General features: G+C 47.1%; 1 protein-coding gene across 5 annotated transcripts in view; it reads right to left on the bottom strand.

Moving 5' to 3' along the window:
* Positions 1-12012, bottom strand: part of LOC110530407 (laminin subunit alpha-3) — a 115798-nt gene that overhangs the window by 44846 nt on the left and 58940 nt on the right. For all 5 annotated transcript variants that reach the window (XM_036986046.1, XM_036986043.1, XM_036986045.1 and 2 more), the window contains 3 exons: positions 8821-8873; positions 8111-8216; positions 7718-7817 (listed from right to left, as the gene is read on the bottom strand). In XM_036986046.1, coding sequence (XP_036841941.1) covers positions 7718-7817; positions 8111-8216; positions 8821-8873 — 259 coding nt within the window. The remainder of the gene's footprint in view (positions 1-7717; positions 7818-8110; positions 8217-8820; positions 8874-12012) is intronic.

The raw sequence follows: 12012 nt of genomic DNA, 5'->3' as shown, positions 1-12012 counted from the left end.
CACGCCCAATTTTTCAGTTTTTGATTTGTTAAAAAAGTTTGAAATATCCAATAAATGTCGTTCCACTTCATGATTGTGTCCCACTTGTTGTTGATTCTTCACAAAAAAATACAGTTTTATATCTTTATGTTTGAAGCCTGAAATGTGGCAAAAGGTCGCAAAGTTCAAGGGGGCCGAATACTTTCGCAAGGCACTGTAGGACTAAATGTCAGGAATTGTGAAAAACTGAATTTAAATGTATTTGGCTAAGGTGTATGGAAACTTCCAACTGCTGAGCAAATAGTGCTTTTTGAGGTTGTTTTGGTTTGATTATTAATAATTCATTACGGTGTTCGACTTCGATATATATATTTTTTTTACGTTAAATGCATTATGTGGGTTGAATGCTGTAACAAAGAATTAACCAATGAATAAATGTCCCATGATGGTAGTGACTGCCCATTACTGCTTATCACTTACTAACCACCATTTAATCACATTGCTTTCCTTCAACATAATATTTCAGTTGTTGTGTATATTACAATTGTGTTAAGACTATTTGATGACTTGATTATTTCATTCCAAGTCATCTCCATAGAGCTGCTGCCTATGCTGTCTGGCAAAATCACTATTTTAGTAGTTCTTCAAAGTAAATAAGGCATATTTTTATGACTGCTGAATACCAACTATCAATCACTTAGATGATTTATTTTCAGATAGAGATAGAGAGCAGTTGCTTCGTGAGCTATCTCTCTTTTCTCTTCTCTCCGTCTCAGACCAGACAAGTAGGCATGCAATGGATTATGGTCATTGTAGTTAATTACCACGCTTTCTCTGCTAAGCTACATGACCAAAAGTATTTGAACACCTGCTCGTCAAATATCTCATTCCAAAATCATGGGCTTTAATTTAGAGTTGGTCCCCCCCTTTGTTGCTATAACAATCTCCACTCTTCTGGGAAGGCTTTTCACTAGATGTTCACTAGATTTCTGTGGAAACGTGCTTCCAACCAACCACAAGAGCAGTAGTGAGGTCAGGCATTGATGTTGGGCAATTAGGCCTGGCTTGCAGTCAACGTTCCAATTAATCCCAAAGGTGTTAGGTGGGGTTGAGGTCAGGGCCCTTCCCCAAACTGTTGCCACAAAGTTGGAAGAACAGATTCATCCAGAATGTCATTGTATGCTGTAGCATTAAGATTTCTAATGAGCCTGAACCATGAAAAACAGCCCCAGACAATTATCCCTCCTCCACCAAAATTTACAGTTGGCACTATGAATTGGGGCAGGTAGCATTCTCCTGGCATCCACCAAACCCAGATTCGTCCACCGGGACTTCCAGGTGGTGAAGCGTAATTCATCACTCCAGAGAACGCGTTTCCACTGCTCCAGAGTCCAATGACGCGGGCTTTACAACACTAGCCGACGCTTGGCATTGCGCATGATAATCTGCCTCTGGAAACCCATTTCATAAAGCTCCCGAGGAACAGTTCTTGTGCTGACGTTTCCAGAGGCAGTTTGGAACTCGGTAGTGAGTGTTGCAAACAAGGACAGACGATTTTTACATGCTACGCGCTTCACGGCTGAGCCGCTGTTGCTCCTAGTGTTACGGTGCGTGAATGAGGACCCAAAAGCGAATTAACGTAAACAGAGCTTCTTTAATAACAAAACAAAACGTAGGTTCAGATGGACCGGCAGGTTCCGACAGGACAGGACAAGGTTGCAGCAAACATGACGATAGTCTGGTTCAGGCATGAACAACACAAACAAGAATCCGACAAAGACAGGAGCAGAAACAGAGAGAGATATAGAGGACTAATCAGAGGGAAAAAGGGAACAGGTGGGAAAAGGGGTGACGAGGTAGTTAGGAGGAGACAAGGCACAGCTGGGGAAAAGAGGGGGAGAAAAGGTAACCTAACAACGACCAGCAGAGGGAGACAGGGTGAAGGGAAAGGACAGAAACAAGACACAACATGACAGTACATGACAGTACCCCCCCACTCACCGAGCGCCTCCTGGCGCACTCGAGGAGGAAACCTGGCGGCAACGGAGGAAATCATCGATCAGCGCACGGTCCAGCACGTCCCGAGAGGGAACCCAACTCCTCTCCTCAGGACCGTACCCCTCCCAATCTACTAGGTACTGATGACCACGGCCCCGAGGACGCATGTCCAAAATCCTACGGACCCTGTAGATGGGTGCGCCCTCGACAAGGATGGGGGGGGGGGGGGGGGAAGACGAGCGGGGGCGCGAAGAAGGGGCTTGATACAGGAGACATGGAAGACCGGGTGGACGCGACGAAGGTATCGCGGAAGAAGAAGTCGAACTGCGACAGGATTAATGACCTGAGAAATACGGAACGGACCAATGAACCGCGGGGTCAACTTGCGAGAAGTGGTCTTAAGGGGAAGGTTCTGAGTGGAGAGCCAAACTCTCTGACCGCGACAATATCTAGGACTCTTAGTTCTACGCTTATTAGCAGCCCTCACAGTCTGCGCCCTATAACGGCAAAGTGCAGACCTGACCCTCTTCCAGGTGCGCTCGCAACGTTGGACAAAAGCCTGAGCGGAGGGGACGCTGGACTCGGCGAACTGAGATGAGAACAGCGGAGGCTGGTACCCGAGGCTACTCTGAAAAGGAGATAGCCCGGTCGCAGACGAAGGAAGCGAGTTGTGGGCGTATTCTGCCCAGGGGAGCTGTTCTGACCAAGACGCAGGGTTGCGAAAAGAAAGACTGCGTAAGATGCGACCAATAGTCTGATTGGCCCGTTCTGCTTGACCGTTAGACTGGGGGTGAAAGCCGGAAGAGAGACTGACGGAAGCCCCAATCAAACGGCAAAACTCCCTCCAAAATTGAGACGTGAATTGCGGACCTCTGTCCGAAACGACGTCTGACGGAAGGCCATGAATTCTGAAAACATTCTCGATGATGATTTGTGCCGTCTCTTTAGCAGAAGGAAGCTTAGCAAGGGGAATAAAATGAGCCGCCTTAGAGAACCTGTCGACAACCGTAAGAATAACAGTCTTCCCCGCTGACGAAGGCAGTCCGGTGACAAAATCTAAGGCGATGTGAGACCACGGTCGAGAGGGAATGGGAAGCGGCCTGAGACGGCCGGCAGGAGGAGAGTTACCGGACTTAGTCTGCGCGCAGACCGAACAAGCAGCCACGAAGCGACGCGTGTCATGCTCCCGGGTGGGCCACCAAAAGCGCTGGCGAATGGAAGCAAGCGTACCCCGAACGCCAGGGTGGCCGGCTAACTTGGCAGAGTGAGCCCACTGAAGAACGGCCAGACGAGTAGGAACGGGAACGAAAAGAAGGTTCCTGGGACAAGCGCGCGGCGACGGAGTTTGAGTGAGTGCTTGCTTTACCTGCCTCTCAATTCCCCAGACAGTCAACCCGACAACACGCCCCTCAGGGAGAATCCCCTCGGGGTCAGTGGAGGCTACTGAAGAACTGAAGAGACGAGATAAAGCATCAGGCTTGGTGTTCTTAGAGCCCGGACGATAAGAAATCACGAACTCGAAACGAGCGAAAAACAGCGCCCAGCGCGCCTGACGCGCATTAAGTCGTTTGGCAGAACGGATGTACTCAAGGTTCCTATGGTCAGTCCAAACGACAAAAGGAACGGTCGCCCCCTCCAACCACTGTCGCCATTCGCCTAGGGCTAAGCGGATGGCGAGCAGTTCGCGGTTTCCCACATCATAGTTACGTTCCGACGGCGACAGGCGATGAGAAAAATACGCGCAAGGGTGGACCTTGTCGTCAGAGAAGGAGCGCTGAGAAAGAATGGCTCCCACGCCCACCTCTGACGCGTCAACCTCGACAATGAACTGTCTAGAGACGTCAGGTGTAACAAGGATAGGTGCGGATGTAAAACAATTCTTGAGGAGATCAAAAGCTCCCTGGGCGGAAACGGACCACTTAAAGCACGTCTTGACAGAAGTAAGGGCTGTGAGAGGGGCTGCCACCTGACCGAAATTACGGATGAAACAACGATAGAAGTTCGCGAAGCCGAGAAAGCGCTGCAACTCGACGCGTGACTTAGGGACGGGCCAATCAATGACAGCTTGGACCTTAGCGGGATCCATCTTAATGCCTTCAGCGGAAATAACAGAACCGAGAAATGTGACGGAGGAGGCATGAAAAGAGCACTTCTCAGCCTTCACAAAAAGACAATTCTCTAAAAGGCGCTGGAGGACACGTCGAACGTGCTGAACATGAATCTGGAGTGATATCGTCAAGGTAAACGAAAACAAAGATGTTCAGCATGTCTCTCAGGACATCATTGACTAATGCCTGAAAGACAGCTGGAGCGTTAGCGAGGCCGAAAGGAAGAACCCGGTATTCAAAGTGCCCTAACGGAGTGTTAAACGCCGTCTTCCACTCGTCCCCCTCCCTGATGCGCACGAGATGGTAAGCGTTACGAAGGTCCAACTTAGTGAAAAACCTGGCTCCCTGCAGGATCTCGAAGGCTGAAGACATAAGAGGAAGCGGATAACGATTCTTCACTGTTATGTCATTCAGCCCTCGATAATCTATGCAGGGGCGCAGGGACCCGTCCTTCTTCTTAACAAAAAAAAACCCCGCTCCGGCGGGAGAGGAGGAGGGGACTATGGTACCGGCGGCAAGAGCTACAGACAAATAATCTTCGAGAGCCTTACGTTCGGGAGCCGACAGAGAGTATAGTCTACCCCGGGGGGGAGTGGTTCCCGGAAGGAGATCAATACTACAATCATACGACCGGTGTGGAGGAAGAGAGGTGGCCCTGGACCGACTGAACACCGTGCGCAGATCGTGATATTCCTCCGGCACCCCTGTCAAATCACCAGGCTCCTCCTGTGAAGAAGAGACAGAGGAAACAGGAGGGATAGCAGACATTAAACATTTCACATGACAAGAGACGTTCCAGGAGAGGATAGAATTACTAGACCAATTAATGGAAGGATTATGACAAACTAGCCAGGGATGGCCCAAAACAACAGGTGTAAAAGGTGAACGAAAAATTAAAAAAGAAATGGTTTCGCTATGATTACCAGAAACAGTGAGGGTTAAAGGTAGCGTCTCACGCTGAATCCTGGGGAGAGGACTACCATCCAGGGCGAACAAGGCCGTGGACTCCCTTAACTGTCTGAGAGGAATGTCATGTTCCCGAGCCCAGGTCTCGTCCATAAAACAGCCCTCCGCCCCAGAGTCTATTAAGGCACTGCAGGAAGCTGACGAACCGGTCCAGCGTAGATGGACCGACAAGGTAGTGCAGGATCTTGAAGGAGAGACAGGAGTAGTAGCGCTCACCAGTAGCCCTCCGCTTACTGATGAGCTCTGGCTTTTACTGGACATGAAGTGACAAAATGACCAGCAGAACCGCAATAGAGACAGAGGCGGTTGGTGATTCTCCGTTCCCTCTCCTTAGTCGAGATGCGGATACCTCCCAGCTGCATAGGCTCAGCACCCGAGCCGGCAGAGGAAGATGGTAGTGATGCGGAGAGGGGGGCAACGGAGAACGCGAGCTCCTTTCCACGAGCTCGGTGACGAAGATCAACCCGTCGCTCAATGCGAATAGCGAGTTCAATCAAGGAATCCACGCTGGAAGGAACCTCCCGGGAGAGAATCTCATCCTTTACCTCTGCGCGGAGACCCTCCAGAAAACGAGCGAGCAAAGCCGGCTCGTTCCAGCCACTGGAGGCAGCAAGAGTGCGAAACTCAATAGTAGTCTGTTATGGATCGATTACCCTGACATAGGGAAGACAGGGAAGACTAGTAGTCTGTTATGGATCGATTACCCTGACATAGGGAAGACAGGGCCCTGGAAGCCTCCTCCCCAAAAACAGATCGATCAAAAACCCGTATCATCTCCTCCTTAAAGTCCTGATACTGGTTAGTACACTCAGCCCTTGCCTCCCAGATTGCCGTGCCCCACTCACGAGCCCGTCCAGTAAGGAGAGATATGACGTAGGCGACACGAGCAGTGCTCCTGGAGTAAGTGTTGGGCTGGAGAGAAAACACAATATCACACTGGGTGAGGAACGAGCGGCATTCAGTGGGCTCCCCAGAGTAACACGGCGGGTTATTGATTCTGGGCTCCGGAGATTCGAAAGCCCTGGAAGTGGCCGGTGGATCGAGGCGGAGATGGTGAACCTGTTCTGTGAGGTTGGAGACTTGGGTGGCCAGGGTCTCAACGGCATGCCGAGCAGCAGACAATTCCTGCTTGTGTCTGCCTAGCATCGCTCCCTGGATCTCGACGGCTGAGTGGAGAGGATCCGAAGTCGCTGGGTCCATTCTTGGTCGGATTCTTCTGTTAAGGTGCGTGAATGAGGACCCAAAAGCGAATTAACGTAAACAGAGCTTCTTTAATAACAAAACAAAACGTAGGTTCAGATGGACCGGCAGGTTCCGACAGGACAGGACAAGGTTGCAGCAAACATGACGATAGTCTGGTTCAGGCATGAACAACACAAACAAGAATCCGACAAAGACAGGAGCAGAAACAGAGAGAGATATAGAGGACTAATCAGAGGGAAAAAGGGAACAGGTGGGAAAAGGGGTGACGAGGTAGTTAGGAGGAGACAAGGCACAGCTGGGGAAAAGAGGGGGAGAAAAGGTAACCTAACAACGACCAGCAGAGGGAGACAGGGTGAAGGGAAAGGACAGAAACAAGACACAACATGACAGTACATGACACCTAGACGTTTCACTTCACAATAACAGCACTTACATTCGACCAGCGCAGCTCTAGCAGGGCAGAAATTTGACGAACTGACTTGTTGGAAAGGTGGTATCCTGTGAAAGTGCCATGTTGAAAGTCAAGGAGCTCTTCAGTAAGACCATTCTACTGCCAATGGTTGACCATGGAGATTTTATACACCTGTAAGCAACGGGTGTGGCTGAAATAGCCAAATCCACTAATTTGAAGGTGTGTCCACATACTTTTGTGTATATGTATATTGGCCTGTTGGAAACTACAACTCTGTACTACATCACACTGTAATGAACACAATGGGAGACAGCGAGCTGGTTTCAAGCGCAGGCAGCAGGTGTTTATTTGCACAGGACCACAGGAGGAGGCAGGTAGCTGGGTCCAGGGGCAGGCAGAAGGTCATACACAGGAGGTCCAAAAAGGCAACAGTACAGGCAGGGAAAAGGCTAGTAACGTCGTCTGGGAGATCAGGCAATAGGTTGATAACAGGAAATCTGATAGGCTAAAGTACAGGCAGGGAAAAGGCATCGTTAGTGAGGCAGGCAAAAACTATCAAACACGGAAGGATTACATTATGTGTCACAAAACAAACAATACCTCACAGTGATGGGGTACAAAGAACTGAACTAAATAGTGTGTGATAATGACATACAGGTGTGTGAACAGGTGATCAGAATTCAGATGATTGGGATCTGGAGAGTGAGCTACGTTCAAGGGATCTACGTGTTTGAGAGTATGAGTTGGAAGCAGATGTTACACACACAGTTTGGGCTTGATCTGATTTATCTTTAGAGAAATTGTGCATTGCCCTCATAGAAAAAAAATAACGGAATTCAAATAATTTTTAAACATTTAACCAATGTTGGTCAATTAGTTGTTTAAAAACCCCAAAACAGAAATGTTGGTTAGTCACTCAGAACTAGACACTGAAAAAATGCTAAGCGGCCCGCCCAAGGGTTTCAATGGAAGAAAAAAACTTTAATTTATGTGATAACTTGAGAAGCAATAAAATCCTGTCATTGTGTGTTTAGTTTCAGTCAGTCCTTACACATTGCAGGTGCGGCCCACTATGTTCTTCCGACACTGGCACTGTCCAGACATCTCGTCACACCCTCTGCTGATGGCCCCACCCACATCACACTGGCAGCCTATCAGAGAGAGGCAGCAGGTCAATGAGGTCATTCTGATTAAAACAACCATAACAGATCATAAAGTCAACTCCTGACTCGAGGTAGTTCACTACCTTACATGTTAATTATTGATCTATTACTCACACAACATGTTCGGTCAAGTGAGACAGTCTTTGTGAGACAAAGACACACCTTTGTGACACTTTCTACGGTTGATTAAGCTACTTCCCCACACGTTAGACAAACTGATAAGATAAAAAGAAGATTGTGTATTCATAGGAAGCCAGTCTGCTTCATGGTAGGTGACTCACCTTGACAGCCAAAATAGTTCCTCTTCTGCAGCAGGTAGTAGCCCTCCTTGCATGTGTCACAGGTATGGCTGCACACATTGGGCTTGCAGAAACACTGCCCACTTTTCTACAATAGTAGACAATGCTAAAGTTAATGGGGAACTGCTTGTGAGAGGTGAACCTTGCAAAGTAAATTGTGATTTAGTAGTGTAATAATTCAGGGATAATCAACGAGGGACTATGCCTTCTATGGAAAATAATGAACTACGTGCTAGTTGCATTATTTTCCAGAGAACGCACAGAGCCCTGAATTGATTATCCCTTTTATACCATGGCTGTAATTTAACACATTTGCCGGTAGAAATGTGTTCAACATCCACTGAAGTAGCTAGAAAGTTTACTAGATAGCTACAGTTATTTCACTGGTAACCAAACAACAGACTTGTTTGCCATTATGAAAATCGAATTCAACAATGCCAATAATGTTTTCAATTCGACTTTGCTTTCAAAAGCAGCTCAAACAATAGCCACTGAATTATACCGTGCATATATACCGTGCGTTATAGAAAGGCCTTCAACAATGCCATGGTTTAAAGGAAAATATCCTAAACAAATGGACCCCTTAGTTAAACATTAAGCGATTTATGGTAAAATTGTGTATAAATCAGTTAGTACTGGTGTGCTGGACATATGGCAGTAGAGTATGAGCAGACAGAGGTAGACAGACTCACCTGTTGACACTCTCCTACCCCACTCAGGGTCCCTTTGACATCACAGTGACACTCTGGGAGAGAGATATGAAGTGAGAAAGTCTGCTCTATAGGTACAACTTGAAACAAATGAGTCACACATTATTCAGCGATGCAATGACAATACAATAGAGCATAAGCAGAGAGGTGATAGAATAACAAACACAGTAAGAGGGAAGATTAAAAGAGTGAGAAACAGAGGGGGGGGGGCGAGAGAAATGAAGAGGTAGGGCACTGGAGGGTATAGGGAACACGACTCTATTTACAGGATTCCACCACTTTCATGGGTGAAAAACAGCAGCAACAACAAATGTAAATCTTCTGAGCTGCACATATCCACAAACGACCAGGGGAGCCACTGCTCTCTTACTCTCCTAACCCTGTCAACCATCAGAGAACAATCCTCAGTATTCATCCGGCCACAGTAAAACCTGAGGAATTCCTAAATATTAAAATATCTTCTTTCTAACTTCCCTCCATCCATATACTGTATCTCCTGGCAGCAGGCAGGCAAGCAGTGGTGATAACATTCTTGCAGAACTGTAACTTTAGACAGGTATCTGGACAAAGGCTGGGGCTGTTTCTACACTGTACTCACTGGCTGGTTGAGGAGAGGCAGTTCTGTACATGGTAGATTTATGAGGATGTGGGGGGCAGATGTTTCATGCAGAGAGTTCTCTCCACAATAACCCACATATAGTACCAGTCAAAAGTTTGGACACACCTACTCATTCAAGGGTTTTTCTTTATTTGTACTATTTTCTACATTGTAGAATCATAGTGAACATCAAAACTATGAAATAACATATATGGAATCATGTAGTAACCAAAAAAAGTTATATATGTTGTATTTGAGATTCTTCAAAGTAGCCACCCTTTGCCTTGATGACAGCTTTGCACACTCTTGGCATTCTCTCAAGCAGCTTCACCTGGAATGCTTTTCCAACAGTTTTGAAGGAGTTCCCGCATATGCTGAGCACTTGTTGGCAGCTTTTCGTTCACTTTGCGGTCCAACTCATCCCAAACCATCTCAATTGGGTTGAGGTCGGGTGATTGTGAAGGCCAGGTCATTGGCTGCAGCACTCCATTACTCTCCTTGGTCAAATAGCCCTTACACAGCCTGGAGGTGTGCTGGGCAATTGTCCTGTTGAAAAACAAATGATAGTCCCACTAAGCGCAAACCAGATGGGATGGCGTATCGCTGCAGAATGCTGTGGTAGCCATGCTGGTTAAGAGTCCCTTAAATTCTAAATAAACCCAGCAATAAAAGAAAAGTCCCCCTTTCAGGACCCTGTCTTTCAAAGATATAAAAATATAAATAACTTCACAGATCTTCAGGGCTATCTTCTGTATACCACCCCTACCTTGTCACAACACAACTGATTGACACAAATGCATTAAGGACAGAAAGGGATTAAACACTGTTTCCCATCCTTGTCCAATGAACCATAAACAATAAATGAACATGCAGCTGTTGAACAGTCATTAAGACACTAACAGCTTAGAGATGGTAAGAAATTAAGGTCACAGTTATGAAAACTTAGGAGACTAAAGAGGCCTTTCTACTGACTCTGAAAAACACCAAAATAAAGATGCCCAGGGTCTCTGCTCATCTGCGTGAACGTGCCTTAGGCATGCTGCAAGGAGGCATGAGGACTGCAGATGTGGCCAGGGCATTAAATTGCAATGTCTGTACTGTGAGACGCCTAAGACAGCACTACAGGGAGACATGACGGACACCTGATCGTCCTCGCACTGGCAGACCACGTGTAACAACACCAGCACAGGATCGGTACATCCGAACATCACACCTGCGGGACAGGTACAGGATGGCAACAACTGCTCAAGTTACACCAGGAACGCACAATCCCTCCATCAGTGCTCAGACTGTCCGCAATAGGTTGAGAGAAGCTGGACTGAGGGCTTGTAGGCCTGTTGTAAGGCAGGTCCTCACCAGACATCAGCGGCAACAACGTCGCCTGGGTCAGACAGGATTGGCAAAAAGTGCTCTTCACTGACGAGTCGTGGTTTTGTTTCACCAGGGGTGATGGTTGGATTCGCATTTATCGTTGAAGGAATGAGCTACACTGAGGCCTGTAATCTGGAGCGGGATCGGAGGGTGAGGGCCATTCCCCCCAGAAATGTCTGGGAACTTGCAGGTGCCTTGGTGGAAGAGTGAGGTAACATCTCAAGAACTGGCAAATCTGGTGCAGTCCATGAGGAGATGCACTGCAGTACTTAATGCAGCTGGTGGCCACACCAGATACTGACTGTTACTTTTGGTTTTGACCCCCCCTTTGTTCAGGGGACACATTATTCAATTTATGTTAGTTACATGTCTGTGGAACTTGTTCAGTTTATGTCTCAGTTGTTGAATCTTGTTATGTTCATACAAATATTTACTCATGTTAAGTTTGCTGAAAATAATTGCAGTTGACAGTGAGGACGAGTTTAAATCACTGACAGTGCCACCAGCAACGCACCCCCACACCATCACATCCGTTCACCTAGTCCACATCCACAAAGACACGGCGGTTGGAACCAAAAATCGAAAATTTGGACAAATCAGACCAAAGCACAGATTTCCACCAGTCTAATGCCCATTGCTCATGTTTCTAGGCCCATCAAGTCTCTTCTTCTTATTGGTGTCCTTTAGTAGTGGTTTCTTTACAGCAAATCGACCATGAATGCCTGATTCATGCAGTCTCCTATGAACAGTTGATGTTGAGATGTGTCTGTTACTTGAACTCTGAAGCATTTATTTTGGCTACAATTTCTGATGAACTTATCCTCTGTAGCAGAGGTTACTCTGGGTCTTCCTTTCCTGTGGCAGTCCTCATGAGAACCAGTTTCCTCATAGTGCTTGATGGTTTTTGTGACTGCACTTGAAGAAACTTTCTTGGCATTTTGTGGACTTCATGACTTAGTATTGATGGACTGTTGTTTCCCTTTGCTTATTTGAGCTGTTCTTGCCATAACACGGACTTGGTCTTTTACAAAATAGGGCTATCTTCTGTATACCACCCCTACCTTGTCACAACACACCTGATTGACACAAATGCATTAAGGACAGAAATTCCACAAATGAACTTCTAACAAGGCACACCTGTTAATTGAAATGCATTCCAGGTGACTACCTCATGAAGCTGGTTGAGAGAATGTCAAGAGTGTGCA

Source organism: Oncorhynchus mykiss, chromosome 8 (assembly GCF_013265735.2).
Source record: "Oncorhynchus mykiss isolate Arlee chromosome 8, USDA_OmykA_1.1, whole genome shotgun sequence".
In the NCBI taxonomy this organism is placed as follows: Eukaryota; Metazoa; Chordata; class Actinopteri; order Salmoniformes; family Salmonidae; genus Oncorhynchus; species Oncorhynchus mykiss.
The sequence above is the reverse complement of the archived record's forward strand: the minus strand, read 5'-3'. Positions and strand labels throughout refer to the sequence as shown.